The sequence below is a fragment of the Leucopleurus acutus genome (assembly GCF_964270905.1).
Source record: "Leucopleurus acutus genome assembly, chromosome: 7".
NCBI lineage: Eukaryota > Metazoa > Chordata > Mammalia > Artiodactyla > Delphinidae > Leucopleurus > Leucopleurus acutus.
In genome coordinates this window covers 80,633,593-80,655,871 of record NC_139150.1, presented here as the reverse complement: position 1 = coordinate 80,655,871, position 22,279 = coordinate 80,633,593, and the positions used below count along the sequence as shown (strand labels likewise).

At 39.3% G+C, this 22,279-nt stretch overlaps 1 protein-coding gene across 2 annotated transcripts in view; it reads left to right on the top strand.

Annotated features, from left to right (window-relative positions):
- Positions 1 to 22,279, top strand: part of UBAP2 (ubiquitin associated protein 2) — a gene marked incomplete at its 3' end in the record, with an annotated part of 125,751 nt that overhangs the window by 38,487 nt on the left and 64,985 nt on the right. Inside the window, exons 3-4 of one of the 2 annotated variants that reach the window (XM_082842553.1) lie at positions 17,674 to 17,769; positions 21,855 to 21,965. In XM_082842553.1, the coding sequence (XP_082698679.1) occupies positions 17,674 to 17,769; positions 21,855 to 21,965 (207 nt within the window). The remainder of the gene's footprint in view (positions 1 to 17,673; positions 17,770 to 21,854; positions 21,966 to 22,279) is intronic. The other variant, XM_082842554.1, reaches the window with a different exon arrangement.

Genomic DNA, 22,279 nt, shown 5'->3' with positions numbered 1-22,279 from the left:
GATTGATGATTTGACTGTACTTTGGTAGCTAATTACAGGTACTTTTTTTTTTTTGCGGTACGCGGGCCTCTCACTGTTGTGGCTTATCCCGTTGCGGAGCACAGGCTCCGGACACGCAGGCCCAGCGGCCGTGGCTCACGGGCCCAGCCGCTCCGCGGCATGTGGGATCTTCCTGGACCGGGGCACGAACCCATGTCCTCTGCATCGGCAGGCGGACTCTCAACCACTGCACTACCAGGGAAGCCCTACAGGTACTTTTTTTTAACAAGTTCCCTGTTGATGTTAAGGGACATAGGAGATGGAGTCAACTCAGTGGTTGCATCATATCTTCCAGTATAAGGTTAGCCTTGTATTTTGCTGCTATCAACAAACATCTTTTATTTAGTGTTTGCTCCTAAATACACTTACCCTGGTAGGTATTTATGCACAACTGACGGAGAAAGACTGGCTATTGTGGGAAAAATTTGGACTTTCTGTATGGAGTAGGCCTTCTCTGTATAGATGAATGCTTAAGAAAATGTTTGTTTCATGAATAGCCTAAATACAAGTTACGAGTAATCATAGGTACAATCCTGCTACAGTCAAATATAAATTAAAACATTTTATTTTGTTATTTATCAAATCAGTAAAGATTAAATATTAAAAGTGAATTGTTGGGAATGTAAACGAACTCCATCTTCCACCCAAATAAAATCCTTGGAATGATTTCCAGAGAATCAAAGTCTCCGGAATGGAGGAAGGAGGGCTCCCTTCCTGCCAAGTGTTGTCCATAATCATTTTTCCATTGGCCCTTTGGGGATGGCTCATTTTATATAATTAGAAGAGAAAAGCTGCCCACTGAGCTTTGAGAAGGATTCCTAGACCCTTAGATTTCTGATTTTCCTTGTAAAAAAAAAAAGTTTTATGAGAATTTCTCAAAGGAGTATTAGTAAAATTGTCCATGTTCATTTATCCATTAACCCCATTCTGGGAAGTACTTCCTAAGGAAGCAACCTGAAATTGGGGGTGGGGTGTGTGTGCTTCATTCCACAAGATGCTTATCGCCCAATTCTAAATGTGTAATGGTAGAGGTGTACTGCGATACCCTATGGAGGTAGCAGGATGTAAGAGAAAAACCGCTGAGCTCTTTTGAATCTGAATAAACCTGGGTTTGGGACCTAAGTTTACCACTTTACCAGTTAGATGTATTACTTAAGTCTCTTTGAACCTCAGTTTAAAAAAAAAAAAATGCTTGGAGAGTTAGAGAAAAGTTTCAAGAGTAGTATACATAATTCTCGAATATCCTTCTTCCATATCCCCCCAGATTTTACATATTTACCATGTTTACTAATTTATCCTTTTCTCTCTCCTTCTACAAAGGAGAAACTACACACAGCTTTTCCCCTGAACCTTTGGAGAATAAGTTGCAGATATGGTGCATCTTTACCCCTAAATACTTTAGTGTGTATATTTTTAAAAAACGAGGATCTTATTTTACGTAATCACAGTACAGTTATCAAAAATCAGGATGTTAACTCATCTAATATAACCTGTACATTGTATTCATATTTTCCGGATTGTCCCAATAGTGTCGTTTTTAGCTAATTAAGTCCTTGATCATACATTGTATTCAGGTGTCAATTCTTTTTAGTCTCTTTTTAAAATAAATTTATTTATATATTTATTTTATTTATTTGGCTGTGTTGGGTCTTTGTTGCTGTGCGCGGGCTTACTGTAGTTGCAGGGAGTGGGGGCCACACTCGTGGGCTTTCTTTAGTTGCAGCAAGCGGGGGCTACGCTTTGTTTCGGTGGCTTCTCTTGTTGCGGAGCACGGGCTCTAGGCGCACGGGCTTCAGTAGTTGTGGCACGCAGGCTCTAGATCGCGGGCTCAGTAGTTGTGGCTCATGGACTTAGTTGCTCCGCTGCATGTGGGATCTTCCTGGATCAGGGCTCGAACCTGTGTCCCCTGCATTGGCAGGTGGATTCTTAAGCACTGCGCCACCAGGGAAGTCCCTTTTTTAGTCTCTTTTAATGTGGTCTCTGTTTCATGACATTGATGTATTTGAAGAATATAGGCCATTTTTTTGTAGAATGTCTCCCAATTTCAGTTTGTGTGATATTTTCTCATGATGAGAGGGGGGTTATGCATTTTTGGTAGAAATACCACAGAAACGATGATCTTTTTTTTAAATTAATTTAATTTTGGCTGCGTTGGGTCTTTGTTGCTGTGTGCGAACTTTTCTCTAGTTGCAGCGAGCGGGGGCTACTCTTCGTTGTGGTGCGTGGGCTTGTGATTGTGGTAGCTTCTCTTGTTGTGGAGCACGGGCTGTAGGGCGTGCTGGCTCAGTAGTTTTGGTGCACGGGCTTAGTTGCTCTGTGGCATGTGGGATCTTCCCAGACCAGGGCTCGAACCCATGTCCCCTGCATTGGCAGGCGGATTCTTAACCACTGCGCCACCAGGGAAGTCCTGATGATCTGTCCTTAATGCATCATATTATGACGTATAGGACATAGGTTTGTCTTATAAACTCGTAATCAGTTTTGTCATTTGATTATATAGTATCATGTGGGGAGATAAAAAACCGGTTTTAAAAAATGTAAAATGAAGTATGGTAATATTGAACTTAAAAATAAAAGTTATTTTATGAGCAAAAATGGGCTTATTTGGGAATAGCAGAGAATTGCAATTCAGAACAAGCAAGCCACGGCAAAAACCATAGGCAAGGGACTTCCCTGGTGGTCCAGTGGTAGAAAATCTGCCTTCCTATGCAGGGGATGCGGGTTCAATCCCTGATCGGGGAACTAAGATCCCACATGCTGCGGGGCAACTGAGGCTGCGCGCCACAACTACTGAGCCCGCATGCCGCAAACTACAGAGCCCACGTGCTCTGGAGCCTGCGCCACAACCAGAGAAGAGAAAACCCACATGCCATAACTAGAGAGAAGCCCGCGCACCGCAACGAAGAGCCCACGCGCCACAGTGAAAGATCCCGCATGCCTCAACGAAGATCCAGCGTGCCACAAGTAAGACCCGACACAGCCAAAGAAATAAAAAAAACAAAACAAAAACAACCATAGGCGAGTCCCAGAAACAGAGGAACCTTATTTTATAGAGGAAGAGGAAGTTGGGTTTCAGGTTGTTTGGAGCAAGTCCATTAGAGAAAAGTGAGGTTCAGGGTAATAAGGGTTTCTCAGTAGCTGAGTTGCTGGAGTAGTTGATTTCTTGTAGGGATGCAGTGTACATCTTTTCCCATTGGGGCCTACAATGATAGTTTTTCCTGTAATTGACCTCTAGTGGTACTGCATGAGAGCTTCCCTTTCTGGCCTCCTGATTCCATTTTAGTGAGGTTTCCCGTTATTATTCTCACAATATTTACTTTGCAGGATGGTTGGAAGGAATTAGAAATTGCATAAGTTGTGTTCAGGAAGTGGTAGCTTTTATTGTATATTCCACATAAGTTATGAAGTGATTATAATATTTGAAATTTTGATGGAAAAGGCCCGGTTATTGAAAGGACCCAATATTATAGCACAACTGTTGAAACATTTAAGAAAAAAGACTAGTAGGCTATATTAATAATGCTTATCTTTGGATGGTGGGCATAAGGATGATTAAAAACAAAAAATCCTACTTCATTATATTTTCCAAATTTACTGGGTGACAGATCCAGCACAAAACATTTGGCTCCACTAGAAAAGCTATGAACACATTCTTCATTGTGAAAGTAGCTTTAGCTTCTTATGAGCCAAGTGAATGAAAGAGAGATCCAGAGAAAGAGAGTTAGTAATGCTATTTTTCTTGGCAAGAGTTTTTTTCCACTTGACAGTTGTATGGTAAATGTCACTGATGTTTGTTGTAGGGGAGGGTGTATAACCTTGTTAACTTACCCCTTTATTCTGCTTTTTCCTCTGATTTCACAAACTGTACAGATCTCTTGACACATTCTGGAGCTCAGCCTGACAACTTGCCTATCATACTCTAATTTGTTTGGTGCTTTGGTTTTCGAATATTTAAAGTAATTTTCTCTGGACTAGGTCAGTCAGCAAAGGAAAAAAATAAAGTTCTGATTTAAAACGTTTTATACTTCATCACTGTGCTATGCTAGTATTGCAATACTGTACTTGTTAAACCACTGTCAAGTGCATCAGCTGTGCTTTCAGAAGTTATGTCTAGGTGGTCTGTAATCTCTTAGGAATAAAACAGATGATATCACTGAAGAGAAGTGCAAAGAATCACAGTATTTAAGCTGAAAAAGCTAAGTCTGAATAAATTAGTAATTGGTATTTACCTTACATATGGTACTGAATAGTGACTTCAGGGTTAGAAATGTGTGGGCACAACAGAAGCAGCCGCATAGCACAGGGAGATCAGCTCTGTGCTTTGTGACCACCTAGAGGGGTGGGTTAGGGAGGGTGGGAGGGAGACACAAGAGGGAGGAGATATGGGGATGTATGTTTATGTATAGCTGATTCACTTTGTTATAAAGCAGAAACTAACACACTGTTGTAAAGCAATTATACTCCAATAAAGATGTTAAAAAAAATAAAATGAAAATAAATATGTAGAAGCCCTAGACTGTTGTCTACAGCAAAATGCTGTTGGTAATAACTATTCTGCTTATAATCTTTACTGGAAGTCTGTCAACTTGAGTGTTTTCTTATTAATATTTTATAAGATAATAGAATTGGGGAGCTTTCTTTGTTTCTGTAATTTGTATACATTTAGGAAGCACAGGCAATTCTCTGGCAGTTTTTAAGTTTAAATATTCCTGCCTTTAGAGCTATTATTGTAGTTATCTTCCCCTTTGCCCTATTACTTTTAATTGATCCTACATCCCTTTTCAGAAAGATATTACAGCCAGAGTCCCTGGCTTTGGTGTATCTTATACTCTGTGAAATTTCTATATGCCATATTTTCTGTGTGAGAAGTCTTGAACCAGGCACATTCTGCTAATGAACATCATACAGTGAGTGAGTGAATTTCTACAACTGGTTTGCAGTTCACTTTCTTGGATTTTTTCCCTTTTATTATATATATATGTGTGTGTGTGTGTGTGTTTTAATTGAAGTATAGTTGATTTACACATTGTTAGTTTCAGGTGTACAGCAGAGTGATTCAGTTTTATATATATATATATATTTTTTTCAGATTATTGTCCATTATAGGTTATTATATCAAATACAGTTCCCTTTTTCTTGCAGTAAATCCTTGTTGCTTAACTATTTTCTGTAAAGTAGTTTGTATCTGTTAATCCCGTACTCCTCTAATTTATCCCTCCTCTGCTTTCTTCCCCCTTTGGTAACTATAAGTTTGTTTTCTATGTCTGAGTCCATTTCTGTTTTGTATATCGATTCATTGCTATTATTTTTTATTTTACTGGTTGATTGACTGATTTATTGATTGATTGCTGCACTGCGTGGCATGCGGAACTTTCCTGATCAAGGATTGAACCCACACCTCCTGCAGTGGAAGTGTGGAGTCTTAACAGCTGGACCACCAGGGAAGTCCGGTATTATTTTTTAGATTCCATATATAAGTGATAACATATAATACTTGTCTTTCTCTGTCTTCGTTTATATTTTTTATTTTAGCTGCTGTTTAACATCTGTGTTTTCCCCTTCTTTTCCTTTGCTCCTCCCTCCCTCCCTCCCTTCCTTCCTTCTTTGTTGGGTCTTCGTTGCTGCACGCGGTCTTTCTCTAGTTGCAGCGAGAGGGGGCTACTCTTCATTGCTGTGCGCGGGCTTCTTATTGCTGTGGCTTCTCTTGTTGTGGAGCACAGGCTCTACGTGCGTGGGCTTCAGTAGTTGTGGCACATGGGCTCAGTAGTTGTGGCTTGCGGGCTCTAGAGCGCAGGCTCAGTAGTTGTGGTGCATGGGCTTAGCTGCTCCACGGCATATGGGATCTTCCTGGACCAGGGATCGAACCCGTGTCCTCTGCATTGGCAGGCGGATTCTTAAGCACTGCGCCACCAGGGAAGTCCCTTGCCCTTTCTTTTTGACGTTTTTCCAGACCTCTTTTTTTGATCTGCTGAAATTTTTCCCCCCTAACATTTTATTATGAAAATGTTCAAATATAATGAGAAGCTGAAAGAGTTGTACAGCAAACACCCATACACTCACAATTACCTTTTTTGCTGTATTTGTTTTACCACATCTGACTAGCTATCCATCATGCTATCTTATTTTTTTTTGATGCGTTTCAAAGTGAAGACATACTTTACCCTTGAACACTTTAGCTTATATATCATTAACTAGAGTTTAATATTTATCTAGGTTTCTCTTTTTTTAATGTGAAATTTACATACAGACATTTTAAGTGTATCAGATCATTTTTTGTAGGATGCATATACTTGTGTAACCCAGTCTCCTATCAAGATACAGAACATCACCCTCATCCCAGAAAGTTCTGCTCATTTTATTTTTCAAAAAAACATAATTTTTATTTTATATTTATTTATTTATTAATTATTTGTTTATTTTGGGTGTGCTGGGTCTGAGCTGTAGCATGCGTGATCTTTAGTTACGGCATGCCGGCTCTAGTTGCGGCATGCGAACTCTTAGTTGCAGCATGTAGGATCTAGTTCCCTGACCAGGGATCGAACTCAGGCCCCCTACATGGGGAGCGCAGAGTCTTACCTACTGGACCACTGGGGAAGTCCCTCATTTTATTTTCTTGGTACAGACACCTGCTTTAGAGTTCTGGTGATTTTCTTAATGTACCGTTGACTGCTTTCCACCTTGCCCGGAACTCTCATTTCCATCTTTCTCTGTGCCTGTTTTCATTTGATTCTTGAAGATTTCCTATGACTAATGCAGACTGGGTTCTCCCAGTTCTTGTGCATGTTGTAGTCACTTTTCTCAGTCTTCAAATGTAAAGTGACAGGAGAAACATCTCCTTTTACATTCCTTCCTTCTTGTGGCCACACTAGCCTAGACTGTCATGATTGCATTCTTAGACTGTTCAAATAGCTTCTTCCCTTGTTGGGAGGCAGCATGATTGATATACTGGATACTACACACCTCTGGTAGTTAGGAGGTTTGTGCCAGTAACACCTAGCATAAAGCGTGAGTAAATTACTTAGGGGTACAGTATGGAGTTGAACTGTATTACTACCTCTTAAGATCTTTCTAGCGATAAAACAGAAGCTCTACTTTATGATTTAATAATTTTTATAATAGAAACTTTTTGATTTTATAGAAAGATAATGCTTCATGGATGAATAGTTTCATGATGGTTATTTACCAAATTGCTGTTGGCCCTATCCTGTATAATACTTTTAATGTGTTTTTCTCAAGTTTTGGCATTTTTCTGAGAGAGTGTGTGTCTGTGTGTACTAATATTTTAAAGCTGTAAGAATTTAGTTCATGCATATATTCTACTTTCCTTGCTTAATTGCCTAAGGACTTTCCCTGTCTAATTGCATTGATTAGACTCTTCAGTACAAATGGCTGGAACAGACATCCTTATTTTGTTCTTGATCTTAGGAGGAAAGCTTTCAGTTGTCTTTCACCATTAAGTAGAATGTTAAATTGTAGGTTTTTTTTTTTTTCTTTCCCATTTTCTTTTTTTTTTTTTTAAACATCTTTATTGGAGTATAATTGCTTTACAATGGTATGTTAGTTTCAGCTTCACAACAAAATGAATCAGTTATATATATACATATGTTCCCATATCTCTTCCCGCTTGCGTCTCCCTCCCTCCCACCCTCCCTATCCCACCCCTCCAGGCAGTCACAAAGCACCGAGCTGATCTCCCTGTGCTATGCGGCTGCTTCCCACTAGCTATCTACCTTACGTTTGGTAGTGTATATATGTCCATGCCTCTTTATCGCTTTGTCACCGTTTACCCTTCCCCCTCCCCATAGCCTCAAGTCCATTCTCTAAAATTGTAGGTTTTTTAAGTTGACTTTATTAGGTTGAGGAAGTTCCCTTCTATTTCTGATTTGTTGGGGTTTTTTTGTTTGTTTATCCTAAAAGGGTATTGGATCTTATCAAATTGTTTTTCTATGTCTACTGAAATAATCATGTGGGTTTTGTCTGTTATTCTATTAATATGGTGTATTACGTTAAAATGTTAAACAACCTTGTGTTCTTAGGGTAAACTTAACTTGGTCATTGTACATATTGGTAAGTTGCTGGTATGGTAAGGTTTGCTAGGATTTTGTGGGGGGATATTTTTCTCTAGTTGTCTTTGCTTTTGGTATCAGGGTAATACTGGCCACATAGAATGAGATAGAAAACGTTCCCTTCTCTATTTTTTCGGGAAAGTTTGTGAAAAATTGGTGATTGATGTTCTTTCATTGTTCGGTAGAATTTACCAGTGAAGCCATCTGGGCCTGGGTTTTTCTTTCTGGGAACTTCTTTGATGACGAATTCAATCACTTGTTAACAGATTTTCAGTTCCTCTTGAGTCAGTTTCAGTAGTTTGTGTCTTTTTAGGAATTTGCCTTTTTAGACAAAATTGTTGATTTTTGTCTAGGTTATCCAGCTTGATGGCATACACTTGTTCATGGTTATTTTCTTATAATCCTTTTTATTCCTCTAAAGTTTGTAGTGATGTTCCCTATTTCATTCCTAATTTTAATAACTTGAGGCTTCTCTTTTCTTGGTTGTTCTAGCTAAAAGGTTTGTCAATTTTGTTGTTTTTCTCTTGTTTATTTCGTTTATTTCTACTGTAGTTTCTATTATTTCTTTCTTTAAAAAACTGTTTTGGAATGAGTGTTTTGGAAGATTTGCTGAAAAGTTGGAAAATGATACAGAGATCTCTACAACATGTACCAATCTTCCCTTAATGCTAACATTTTATATCAAATGTTGGAAAACTTTTCCCAAAAAGGGTCAGATGGCAAGTATTTTATGCTCTGCAGGCCACACACAATCTCTGTTGCATGTTCCTTCTTTGTTTTTGTTGTATTACAACATTTTTTTTTTTAATTTATTTATGTTTGGTTGTGTTGGGTCTTAGTTGTAGCTTGCGGGGCATGAGGGATCTTTTGTTGCAGCATGCGGGTTCTTCAATGTGGCGTGCGGGCTTCTCTCTAGTTGTGGCTTGCAGGTTTTCTCTAGTTGAGGTGTGTAGGCTCCAGAGTGCATGGGCTCTGTAGTTTGCGGCACCCAGGCTCTCTAGTTGAGACGCTTGAGCTCAGTAGTTGTGGCGCATGGGCTTAGTTGTCCTATGGCATATGGGATCTTAATTCCCCAACCAGGGATCGAACCCGTGTGCCCTGCATTGGAAGGCAGATTCTTTCCCACTGGACCACCAGGGAAGTCCCTACAACATTTAAAAAATTTTAAAACCTTTCTTAGCTGGCACATCGTACAAAAATCAGATCTTAGGCTATAGTTTACTAACTTCTGTCTTATATAATTATTTGTCAAGAATAAGATAATAACATTGGCACAATATTATTAAATTAATACAGTCTTTATTTGGGTTTCCCTAGTTTTTCCACTAAGGTCTCTTTTCTTTCTTGTTTTAAATATTTATTTATTTATTTGGCTGAGTCAGGTCTTAGTTGTGGCACGTGGGATCTTCCTTGTGGCATGTGGGATCTTTTTGTTGCAGTGCACGGGCTTAGTTGCCCCATGGCATGTGGAATCTAGTTCCCTGACCAGAGATCGAACCTGCGTCCTGTGCATTGGAAGGCAGATTCTTAACCACTGGACCACCAAGGAAGTCCCAAGTTCTCTTTTCTGTTCCAGGATTTGTTTTCATGTCTCCTTAATCTCTTCTGATCTGCAACAGTTTTTCAGTATTTCCTTGTTTTTCCTGACCATTGCACATTTGAAGAGTGTATTTATAGGCTTTTTTTGTTTTGTTTTGTTTTTCGTACACGGCCTCTCACTGCTGTGGCCCCTCCCGTTGCAGAGCACAGGCTCCGGACGCGCAGGCTCAGTGGCCATGGCTCACGGGCCAAGCCGCTCCGCGGCATGTGCGATCTTCCCGGACCGGGGCACGAACCTGTGTCCCCTGCATTGGCAGGCGAACTCTCAACTGTGCCACCAGGGAAGCCCCTATTTATAGGTTTTTAAAGTAATTACTTGGTTACCTGTCATCCTCCAAAGGTGAATAATTAGTATTAAAAATATTATTGTGAACCTATGAATTTAAACATTTGAAGGGTTTCAGTTATTTCTAGTTATTACCCTTTTTGAAGTTGAAATTATCCTATCTTTGGCCAGGTCTCTTCAAATTGGCTCCTGAGGGCTTTTTGACTTTCTAGTAATCTTTGATGGTTTCTTCATAAACTGGTATGATGAGTTATTCCAGACTTATTTTGTATAATTCCTGCTGTGTACCTAGATCAGACATTGCTCTAAGGAATCCTGGCATCTTTTAGTAAGAAATGGCACTTAGAGACCTCAATCTGGTAACTGATGTTTATTGTTACTGGGTTTGTCATTGTTTATAGGTCTCTCCAGTGGACAGTTAAAAGTAAAATGCCTTATGAGTTAGTAACGCTGATAGTTCAAATTCGGGACTACAGGATTTTCACTTCTTTTATATTACATTTTGATCACTTCTACACTGAGAATACTAGTTTCTTCAGAACCAGGGGATGGTATAATTATATATATACATATTTTTTTAATTTAAGTTTTTTGGCTGCATTGGGTCTTCGTTGCTGCGTGCGGGCTTTCTCTAGTTGGGGCAAGTGGGGGCTACTCTTTGTTGTGGTGCGCAGGCTTCTTATTGCGGTGGCTTCTCTTGTTGCGGAGCATGGGCTCTAGGCACGTGGGCTCAGTGGTTGTGGCTTGCAGGCTCTAGAGCACAGGCTCAGTAGTTGTGGCGCATGGGCTTAGTTACTCCGCGGCATGTGGGATCTTCCCGGACCAGGGCTCGAACCCATGTCCCCTGCATTGGCAGGCGGATTCTTTTTTTTTTTGTTTTTTTGCGGTACGCGGGCCTCTCACTGTTGTGACCTCTCCCGTTGCGGAGCAACAGCCTCCCGACGTGCAGGCTCAGCGGCCATGGCTCACGGGCCCAGCCGCTCCGCCGCATGTGGGATCTTCCCGGACCGGGGCACGAACCCGTGTCCCCTGCATCGGCAGGCGGACTCTCAACCACTGCACCACCAGGGAAGCCCGGCAGGCGGATTCTTAACCACTGCGCCACCAGGGGAGTCCTGATATAAATGTTTACATCCTTTGCTGGAGCAACAACGTGTGTATCAGTCTCTGATTCTGTAAAAATGTTCTGAATTTAGAATTTTAAACTTTATCTTGAAGTCAGTTGATAGAACAAATGTCTAACTGAATAATTTCTGCCGACTTGAAATTTCAAGGAAACTGCTTCGTTTATTTGCTTCAGCTTCTTTTGTAGTAGCTTTTAAACTGATAGTAACTTGCAGGATGATCACACTTGCACATCTGAGGGCCTTGATCTTTATTAGTATTGGTGAAAATTATTCAACAACCAAGAGGCACTCTGTGTATGGACCTGGGAAGTAAGTGTCTACAATTCTTCGACACAAACAGGGATCTCATAGCCATCCTTTTTTTTGCTGTTTGCTGTCTCATAATGTGACTCTGTACCTGGGAACCATTGTCAGCTGTCATTCCATTATTTCATGACACAGCGTTTTTGGTTATCTAGAATAAGTTAGTCACTCTGCTGGAATTTAGTAACTTGTTATCTGCTTTCTTTTATTGATGGTTACTACTTGGTTTTTCACTGTGAGAGCCTTAATACAAGACCGCCTCCATTAATAGCCTTCAAAGCATATTTTACTTGATAGAGGTGGTCCTCAAGTGAAAAAATGATGTGGCTGCTAATGCCAGCCTGAAGGACAGATTGGTGCACCCACTGCTCCAGGGTACAGCCTTTGGTACCCATTGCACCTGAATCAGCCGGTAAGCTCCATCTGAAACTTGTAAGATTCCCCCTCTACCCCCCTTTAAATATTATACTGTATCTACATACCCTATTCATGTGCCCATTGTATACTGTACTTTCTCCATTTGAGACATCATTTAGTTTTACTTCTACAATAAGTATATGCTTAACAGTCACCATTAATACTTAGGTCAGTATCTCTAGTCATTTTGGTTGTTTGAAGCCAATGCTGTTATTGATTCCTCAGGAAAGGCTCATGAGAATAAGCCTTTTTCCTGTTTTCTTCCGTGCTGGTAACAATTTATGCCCTTTCTATTTGAGCATAAAGTCAGTTTTGCTCTCTATAAATGCTAGGCTCATATTTTCTTTACTTGAGTATCTTAAAATGTTACTTAATTTTCTTTTTGCATAAAGCACTGCTTTTGACAAGTTTAATGACACACTGATTTCTTTCCCTTGTAAGTCTTTTGTCATTTCTGCCTACATGCACGATGGATATTTTTTAGAGTCCAGATATTTTACTAGAAAATTTCTCAGTATGGGTTGTTATGGGTTGATGTTCTTAAGTATGGTGTGTTTTCTTTCACAAATTTGAACATTATTCTATTTGCTTTCCAGACATTTCTCTTGAATTTTAGCTTTAAACATTTGTACTGTTTCCTTTCTGTCCTTGTCTTCTTCAGAGACTTGTATTCTCCACAGATTCAGGTTGAGTTGTCTTTTGCCTACATTCAACATTTGACACTTTCTTTCTACCATTCTTTTATCTTTTCTTTTTCCTTTTTTAAATTTTTTACTTAAAGTATTTTTCCTCTTTCACCTTTTATTTCTCTTGTAGCATTAACTGTTAAGTTTATTTTTGTGTTCCTTCTAGTTTAGTCTTCATTTTCATTTCTGAATTAGAAAAACTTAGATATAAAATGTTATTCTTTTATGTCTTTATTGTTTTCTTCATGCTCAGTCTTTCAGTGCATTTTGAAACAGAAGATAGCAGTTTTGCTTTTTTCCTAGGCACCTTTTTTTGGTGTACTGTCATTGGTTTTGGGGGGTATTATCCTGCTTATATTCTTTTTCTCTTATAGTAACTTTGTATGGGATTTGACCTTTAATTTTCTATTGCTCATTTTTATGTGAAATGAGTCTTCTTGGACTTTAACATGGCACCATGGTTCAAAGTGGCTTTTCTAATTGCATAGTGTTTCCTCTTTTTCTGAATAATTATGTTGGCTTGCTTTCTGAGATTTCCTGTCTTTGTTCTCCTCCCCCAGTGTGGACTTTTTTAGATTTTTCTATATATGTGGCCCAGTTTTAATTTTACTCCCAGTATTTTCTCTTGATGGGAACCTTAGCTGGTTAGTTTCAGTAGTTTATGATGGTAACTACCCCAGCCTATTTAAACCTTTCTGCAATCCTCACACATAGTTTGATGTTGGAGTTGTCAAAACCCTATAGTGCCAGGTGCTGTGCTCAAATTGGCCCACCTTACTTTCCAGTAAGTGCCTCTTGGCTACTTGGGGTTTTCCTGTTCTTAGGCCAGTCAAACACCCCAGTGCTGGCCTCTGCCACAATTATTACCATGCAGATCTTGTATCTGTTGTTTTTTCTTTTCCTCTTTGTATTTTGAGGTTTGTAAGGGATACCTTGTCACCTAGTTTTATCCTGTGTTGTTGTTGTCCACAGGATTTTAGGTTTGCTATAAAGTTAGAACAAAGATGTTTCTTTATACAAACATAATTCCACTATCAAATTTCTTAAATGTATCATTGTTACAGTGTTCTATCTCTACAGTTAATATTCCAGTTTTGTCAATGTGGAACTTTCATTTATTCCAGTAATGTCAGTTACTCCAGTAATACCCTTTATAGCACGTTTCCTTCTTCCAGTATAGCATCATCACATCCCCTTTGCTTGACATGCTTTTTTAGTCTTCATTAATCTGGAACTGTTCTTAACCTTTCTTGGTCTTCTGAAATAATAGCAATTTTGAAGAAGGCCAATTACTGTAAAAAACGTTCAATTTGAATTTGTGTTTTGATGTTTCCTTCTGATGAGATTCAGGTTATAGATCTCAGGAGTGCTGTTTAACTGACATTGAGTATTTCTGAGTACCATATGTAGAGTCACATGATGTCTCTCTGCCCCTCCCTGAGGATGTTAATTTTGATCACTGAGTCCAGGTTTTCCCATTTCCCCTAATTTATTGTTTACTAGATTTCTGCCAGCAACTAAAAAATAATCTTTGTGGAGACACTTTGAGACCATGTGTAAATAACCTCTTCCTCATCAAGCTTTCCCCTTTAGAATCAGCATTCGTTGATGATTCTTGTTTGAAATAGGCTTTACTGTGATGGTTGCAAAATGAAGATGTTTTCAGCTCTACGACTCCCTCTTATAGTCTTTTTATCATTGCCATATTAGTAAGTGTATTTTTATTTTTTAAAAATTTATTTATGTATTTATTTTTGGCTGTGTTGGTTCTTCGTTGCTGTGCACGGGCTTTCTCTAGTTGCAGCAAGCAGGGGCTACTCTTCGTTGTGGTGCGTGGGTTTCTCATCGCGGTGGCTTCTCTTGTTGGGGAGCATGGGCTCTAGGCGCACCAGCTTCAGTAGCTGTGGCATGTGGGCTCAGTAGTTGTGGCTTGCGGGCTCTAGAGTGCAGGCTTGGTAGTTGTGGCGCACAGGCTTAGTTGCTCCGCGGCATGTGGGATCTTCCCGGACCAGGTCTTGAACCCATGTCCCCTGCGTTGGCAGGCGGATTCTTAATCACTGTGCCACCAGGGAAGTCCCAGTAAGTGTATTTTTAAAAGATTACTCTAATGATCTAAGAAGTAAAAATCAAATCAAATAGAGATCATTTTTAATTGGTTAAATTTGCATTTTTTTTAGACTGGAGTTTGAGGAAGCAGGCTCTTTTACACTGTTAATTGAGTATAAAGTTTTGCAGCCTTTGTGAAGAGCATTTTGAGCAGATGGTATGAAACTACTTTTAACATTTTTCTATATACTTCTTTGACCTAGTAGTTTTACATCTTTGTATTTATTCTAAGGAAGCTATCCTGGATGTATTAGGTGTAATAATGGCTCCCTGTAGTGTTTGGGTAGTAATGAAGAATTCAGAGTAAGTAAAATGCAAGACCTATCCAGTAGACTTGTATGCAGCTAATAAGCATTATGATATAGGTATTTACAATTGATTATGTATTCCTACAAAGTAGTGTGATTAGTATTTTGTTTTTGATATAAGAGAAAAATATGTAAGTACCAAATAAATAGTTTTTGGTATTAGATAGTTACCTTATGGGTCACTGTTATTTTCTTGTGGGCTTTGTGAAAATTTTGTAATTTAAGGAAATTTAATGGTAAGTGATGAACATTCATATTGCTTGGGTTGCAGCAGGGCTCAATGAATATGTGTGAGGTACAATTTCTAGATTTGAAATTCAGAGTAGAAGTGATTGCTATCAGGAAAAACGGGCAAAAATTAATCATGCAGGGTTTTAGCACTGAGGGCCACATTGGTTTACTTTTTTTTTTTTAGTTTATTAATTTTTAAATTATTTTTTATTTTTATTGAAGTATAGTTGATTTACAATGTTGTGTTAATTACTGCTGTACAGCAGAGTGATTCAGTTATATATATATATATATATATATATTCTTTTTTTATCCCAGTGGCTTACTTTCATAAAAGGTTGCCACTACCCAAAGCTCAAATGTATAACGTGGAAGTGCCGTCTTCCAGAACTCACCTTCCCCTTTGGTTTTCCTTTTTACTTCATTCAGTTATTTCATACCTTGGTCCTTTTGGCTGCTGCATTGGGACTTCTCACTTGAGGGTGTGTGTAAAGAAGGCCCTTATATATACTGGTTAGAATTGAGGTAAAATTTGCCGTGTGTGTAGAAACTGTACAAACATCTTTCTGGGTGTAATGTAACACTACAACTGAGGTCACAGCAGGCATAGGTTGGGATGAAAGGATTGGCCATTGGATTGGAGGGAACAGACCAAAGGTAGCTGGAGCTTGTATAATCAACCAACAACATGGACTGGAAAGCTCTTGTGAGAAGCGTTTTTACATTGTAAAAAACACTAACAACCTCTCCCCCTCCACCCCCATTGAGATTATTATGAATCTATATTAAAAGCAAAGGTGACAAGTTGTTTGTTGGGACTTCCTTGGTGGCACAGTGGTTAAGAATCAGCCTGCCAATGCAGGGGACACGGGTTTCAGCCCTGGTCTGGGAAGATCCCACATGCTGCAGAGCAACTAAACCTGTGCGCCACAACTACTGAGCCTGCGCTCTAGAGCCTGTAAGCCACGACTACTGAGCTTGCGTGCCACAACTACTGAAGCCCACACGCCTAGAGATCGTGCTCCGCAACAAGAGAAGCCACCGCAATGAGAAGCACGCACACTGCAAAGAAGAATAGCCCCTGCTCTGCGCAACTAGAGAAAGCCCACACACAGCAATGAAGACCCAATGCAGCCGTACATACATACATACATACATACATAAATATATTTTTTAAAAGTTGTTTATTATTAGCACTTGGTGGGTCTCCCCTCCCCTCCAAGCTCATTCAGTAATTTAAATGATTTAACTTTAAAAATATTTATGTTGGGAGTTAGTAAAGATTTTAGCTAGCAGTGGTTGGTATGTTACTATTAACTGATTGCACAAGAGTTACCTTTTTCAAATTTCTTATTTTTTATTATTTCTTTGGCTGTGCCACATGGCTTGTGGGATCTTAGTTCCCTGACCAGGGACAGAACCCACACCCTTGGCAGTGAAAACACGGAGTTGTAACCACTGAACTGCCAGGGAATTCCCCAAAGTTTCCTCATTTAAAAAATATCTTTCTGGGCTTCCCTGGCGGTGCAGTGGTTAAGAATCTGCATGCCAATGCAGGGGACACGGGTTCGAGCCCTGGTCTGGGAAGATCCCACATGCCACGGAGCAACTAAGCCTGTGCGCCACAACTACTGAGCCTGTGCTCTAGAGCCCGCGAGCCACAACTACTGAAGCCCGCACACCTAGCGCCTGTGCTCCGCAACAAGAGAAACCACCGCAATGAGAAGCCCGCACACCGCAACAAGAGTAGTCCCTGCTCAACCGCAACTAGAGAAAAGCCCGCGCACAGCAGCAAAGACCCAACGCAGCCATAAATAAATAAATAAATAATACCTTTCTAATTTTTAATTGCCAGAAATACTACAAAAGGAAACCTCAAAAATTCGGTAATTTGAATTTTTTTTTAAGAAGGATTTTGAGTGAAAAAAGCAACTGGAAAAGAGTTTTCTACATAGTTGACTAAGCGTTTGAAAGTTGCTTCCTTAAAATTCTGTTAAATTAAAACCATTTTAAAATTGTGGTTAAAAATAAAAATGTAACTTAAAAAATAATTTTTATTTAGATAAATACAGCCTTTTCCCTTCCGAACTGACCTATTTTGAGTTGATAGCAGAGGGTTTTTGCTTTTTGACAGCAAGGTTGTGTCTAAGCCTGTATCCTGGCGGTTGTTTCCACTGCTTCCTGTTCTTCCACTTTCTGTTACGCTGTAACTTCATCTGCCCAGGGGAAAGAAAATTCAAAAAAGAAAATTCAAATGAGTCACAAGGCTAATGAAGATGAACAGGACTTCAGGTCTTTTGATCAAAGGACTGGGACCTTTATGCTATTTAATTTGATGCTTATTTACCTTTTGGGAATACACTGTATACATTTAAGAGGTCTAAATTCAGAGTCCTTTTTTTTAGTTAATCAGTATTTCTGTTACCACAGTGATAGAGAGTGTTTATCTGTTTATACCAGATTTTGGCATCTAACTTGTATTTTTGGTGCTCCAATCTTGAACAGTTGTATGTGCTTTTCCAGGCAACAGCTGAACAGATGCGTCTTGCTCAAGTGATCTTTGATAAAAATGATTCAGAGTTTGAAGCTAAAGTTAAACAGGTATGTTTCTGGCAAAGGATACTGTCATTTTTGTAATCTATTCTTACTGTGCTTAAAAAGATAATTTCACTAGAGATTCTTATTTTAAACTATGCTTCTTGCTGAGTTGTAAATAATTGGATTTTGAACTTGTGATTCAAAATCAAAATACCTGTATTGGTGGCTAGAGCGAAGGAGTTTTGGCAGTAGAACCTTTCTGAGTTACTAGTGTTACATGTGAACAATGAGCATTTGTGAAAGTACAATGGCATTGTATATACCTGTGCATAGAAAGTATATTTAGTATATGGCAGGTTCTCAGAAAATTTTGTTCAGTGTTACAGAAGAGCTGATCTGCCTTTTCACATATTGTGGTGGTCCCAAACGTAGATTGGAAAAGTTATAAAATTAAATTTTAGGGTGATGTCTTCACTTAGAACTTCACTGATGTAATATTATTTTAATTTCACATTCTTCTTTCCTGATAAGACTTCTTTTCCCTTCAAGATTCTAGAAACCAAGCAATAACAACCTTTACCTTGGTAGAGGTCTACCAGTAATTCCTTGGAGTGAAAGTCCCTTGGTGAATTCTTTATTTTAGCCCTTTAGTATGTAAACTCTTCTTACTTATAGTTGCTGTCATTAGACTTAATGGTGATATTTTTGGAAAGCCACAAAAATTATTTATTAAAAATCATAGAACTTATTCGCTGGAATGAGATTTATGAATTGTTTGAGACATACTTCTACATATTATATTGCCTTTTATCTGAGTAGCATAGCAGATACACAAAAAAGAGCCCTGGTAGGGGAGTTCAGAGCTTTAAGTTTTTTTTTTTTTTTTTTTTTTTTTGGTGGTACGTGGGCCTCTCACTGTTGTGGCCTCTCCCATTGTGGAGCACAGGCTCCGGACACGCAGGCTCAGCGGCCATTTCTCATGGGCCCAGCCGCTCCGCGGCATGTGGGATCTTCCCAGACCGGGGCACGAACCCACGTCCCCTGTATCGGCAGGTGGACTCTCAACCACTGCACCACCAGGGAAGCCCCAGAGCTTTAAGTTTTAACGATGGTTCTCTCTCTTACTAATCCAATCACTGGGGGAGTTTTGAAGGTTACTATAAATCTTTTTTTTTTTTAAATAAATATTATTTATTTGGCTGCATTGGGTCTTGGTTGTTGTGCATGGGCTTTCTCTAGTTGCAGCGAGTGGGGGCTATCCTTTGTTGTGATGCCTGGTCTTCTCATTGCGGTGGCTTCTCTTGTTGCGGAGCACAGGCTCTAGGTGCGTGAGCTTCAGTAGTTGTGGCATGCAGGCTCAGTAGTTGTGGCTTGTGGGCTTAGTTGTTCCACAGCATGTGGGATCTTCCAGGACCAGGGCTCGAACCTGTATCCCCTGCATTGGCAGGTGGATTTTTAACCACTGCGCCACCAGGGAAGTCCCTGCTGTGCATCTTAACAACTGCATGTGATGGGTATTGACCTACTATAGATTGTTGATAAAAATCTGACCTTATTAGTAGACATCCAAAGACTGAAGCATGGGAAAGCTGTAGAATGTATAGAACCTTGCTGGGTAACACAGGGAGGAAATCAGATGGAATGATGTGGTGTAAAGAGCTGTATTTATAAGACCAGGAGACCTGGCTTCCCGAAAGGCTAATTGTTTTGTGACCACAGAGAAATCGCTTCAGATGTTGGGGGTCAAACTGTTTTGAACTGCAGCTGATACATACTAAAATAGTTAAAGATACTTAAAACACAGCAGATATTTAAATCATACATTTGTTCACTGATAACTGAGAAACCTATATTGTGCCTAATCCTTGTGTTGAAAATATTAAGTAGCTTAATTATCCCTTGTTAAAGGGAATGCACCAAGGAGATTTCTTTGATTTCAAACATAGCACCCTGTTGAGGCTACTTGAGAAAATAGTATGTCCAGGAGTGAGTTTTGTGTTAGCTGCCAAATTCTAATTTTTTTCTTATTTATTTATTTATACAGCAGGTTCTTATTAGTTACCTGTTTTATACATATTAGTGTATATATGTCAATCCCAATCTCCCAGTTCATCCCACCACTATTAGCCCCGCTTTCCCCCTTTGGTGTCCATACGTTTGTTCTCTACATCTGTGTCACTATTTCTGCCTTGCAAACCAGTTCATCTGTACCATTTTTCTAGATTCCACATATATGCGTTAATATACGATATTTGTTTTTCTCTTTCTGACTGACTTCACTCTGTATGACAGTCTCTAGGTCCATGCATGTCTCTGCAAATGACCCAGTTTCGTTCCTCTTTATGGCTGAGTAATATTCCGTTGTATATATGTACCACATCTTTTTTATCCATTTGTCTGTCGATGAGCATTTAGGTTGCTTCCATGAGCTGGCTCTTGTAAATAGTGATGCAGTGAACATTGGGGTGCATGTGTCTTTTTGAATTATGGTTTTCTCTGGGTATGTGGCCAGTAGTGGGATTGCTGGGTCATATGGTAATTCTATTTTTAGTTCTTTAAGGAACCTCCATACTGTTCTCCATAGTGGCTCTATCAATTTACATTTCCACCAACAGTGCAAGAGGGTTCACTTTTCTCCACACCCTCTCCAGCATTTGTTGTTTGTAGATTTTCTCAAGATGCCCATTCTAACAGGTGTGAGGTGATACCTCATTGTAGTTTTGACTTGCATTTCTCTAATAATTAGTGATGTTGAGCAGCTTTTCATGTGCCTCTTGGCCATCTGTATGTCTTCTTTGGAGAAATGTCTATTTAGGTCTTCTGCCCATTTTTGGATTGGGTTGTTTGTTTTTTCAATATTGAGCTGCATGAGCTGTTTATATATTTTGGAGATTAATCCTTTGTCCGTTGAGTCATTTACAAATATTTTCTCCCATTCTGAGGGTTGTCTTTTCGTCTTGTTTATGGTTTCCTTTGCTGTGCAAAAGCTTTTAAGTTTCATTAGGTCCCATTGTTTATTTTTGTTTTTATTTCCATTACTCTAGGAGGTGGGTCAAAAAAGATCTTGCTGTGATTTATGTCAAAGAGTGTTCTGCCTATGTTTTCCTCTAAGAGTTTTATAGTGTCCAGTCTTACATTTAGGTCTTTAATCCATTTTGAGTTTATTTTTGTGTATGATGTTAGGAAGCGTTCTAATTTCATTCTTTTACATGTAGCTGTCTGGTTTTCCCAGCAGCACTTATTGAAGAGGCTACCTTTTCTCCATCGTATATGCTTGCCTCCTTTGTCAAAGATAAGATGACCATATGTGCGTAGGTTTATCTCTGGGCTTTCTATCCTGTTCCATTGATCTATATTTCTGTTTTTGTGCCATTACCATACTGTCTTGATTACTGTAGCTTTGTAGTATAGTCTGAAGTCAGGGAGCCTGATTCCTCTATCTCTGTTTTTCTTTCTCCAGGTTGCTTCGGCTGTTCAGGGTCTTTTGTGTCTCCATACAAATTTTAAGATTTTTTGTTCTAGTTCTGTAAAAAATGCCATTGGTAATTTGATAGGGATTTCATTGAATCTGTAGATTGCTTTGCCAAATTCTAATTGTGAGACTTTAGGGTGTTAAAAATTATTTTATATGTGCAGTGTTCTAATCCAAGCAGTGATAGCCCATGTATGGAACATTGATGGAGTCAACTGGACTGTTGGACAGTGCAAACAGTTGGACTGGATGTTTGGCTAATTGTGGCCACATACTCATGCTTGGTCTTTGGGAAACATATAGTTCCACTTAATATTTGAGTAGCTCAGAAATATGGGAGTCCCAGGCCATTGAACTAGTTTGAGCAGTCACGTAGCTCATCCTGAGTATTCTGAGAATGTTGGTATGTATGTATGTGCTGCCGATTAAGAATTGATACTTTGTCAGCTTGGAGGAGGGTTGATTTATAGCTTGACTTTACCAGTATTGGTCGAAAGACATGGAGTAGGCCCCCAAAACAGGTAAACCTGATCTTGGATTGTAATCTCAGAGTCTTGAAAAGGCCATCTTCATGTGGAAGGATTGCATAATCTCTGTCTTTATATAGTAGAATCTTAGGATTAATATCAAGTGCCATTCTTCTGTTTCCCTAATCATTGTCTTGTAATTCCAACAGCTTATGGAAGTGACAGGAAAAAATCAGGATGAATGCATAGTGGCTTTGCATGACTGTAATGGAGATGTCAACAAAGCTATCAATATATTGCTGGAAGGGAATTCAGACACGGTAAGTATTATTAATTGATTTGCAATGCTAAGATTTCTCTCCAGTTCCATATTACATTTTCAACTTCACCTTATTCGGGGGTGGTGGCAGAGGGGGATTATGGGTGCCATTCCATATATGTTTTAAGTCCAGAAAGAACACTAACCTGAAATGACTGTTTTTGTTATGTATGTTTTCTTCATGAAGTTGTAGAATCTGAAGACTTGAAAGAGAACTTGGTCATCTACTCCAGCCTTACACAGTTGCCAAAATTATCTGGGCCTGTGGACATTTTCACCACCTGAAAAACTTCTCTTGGCTCCACAGCTCATGTT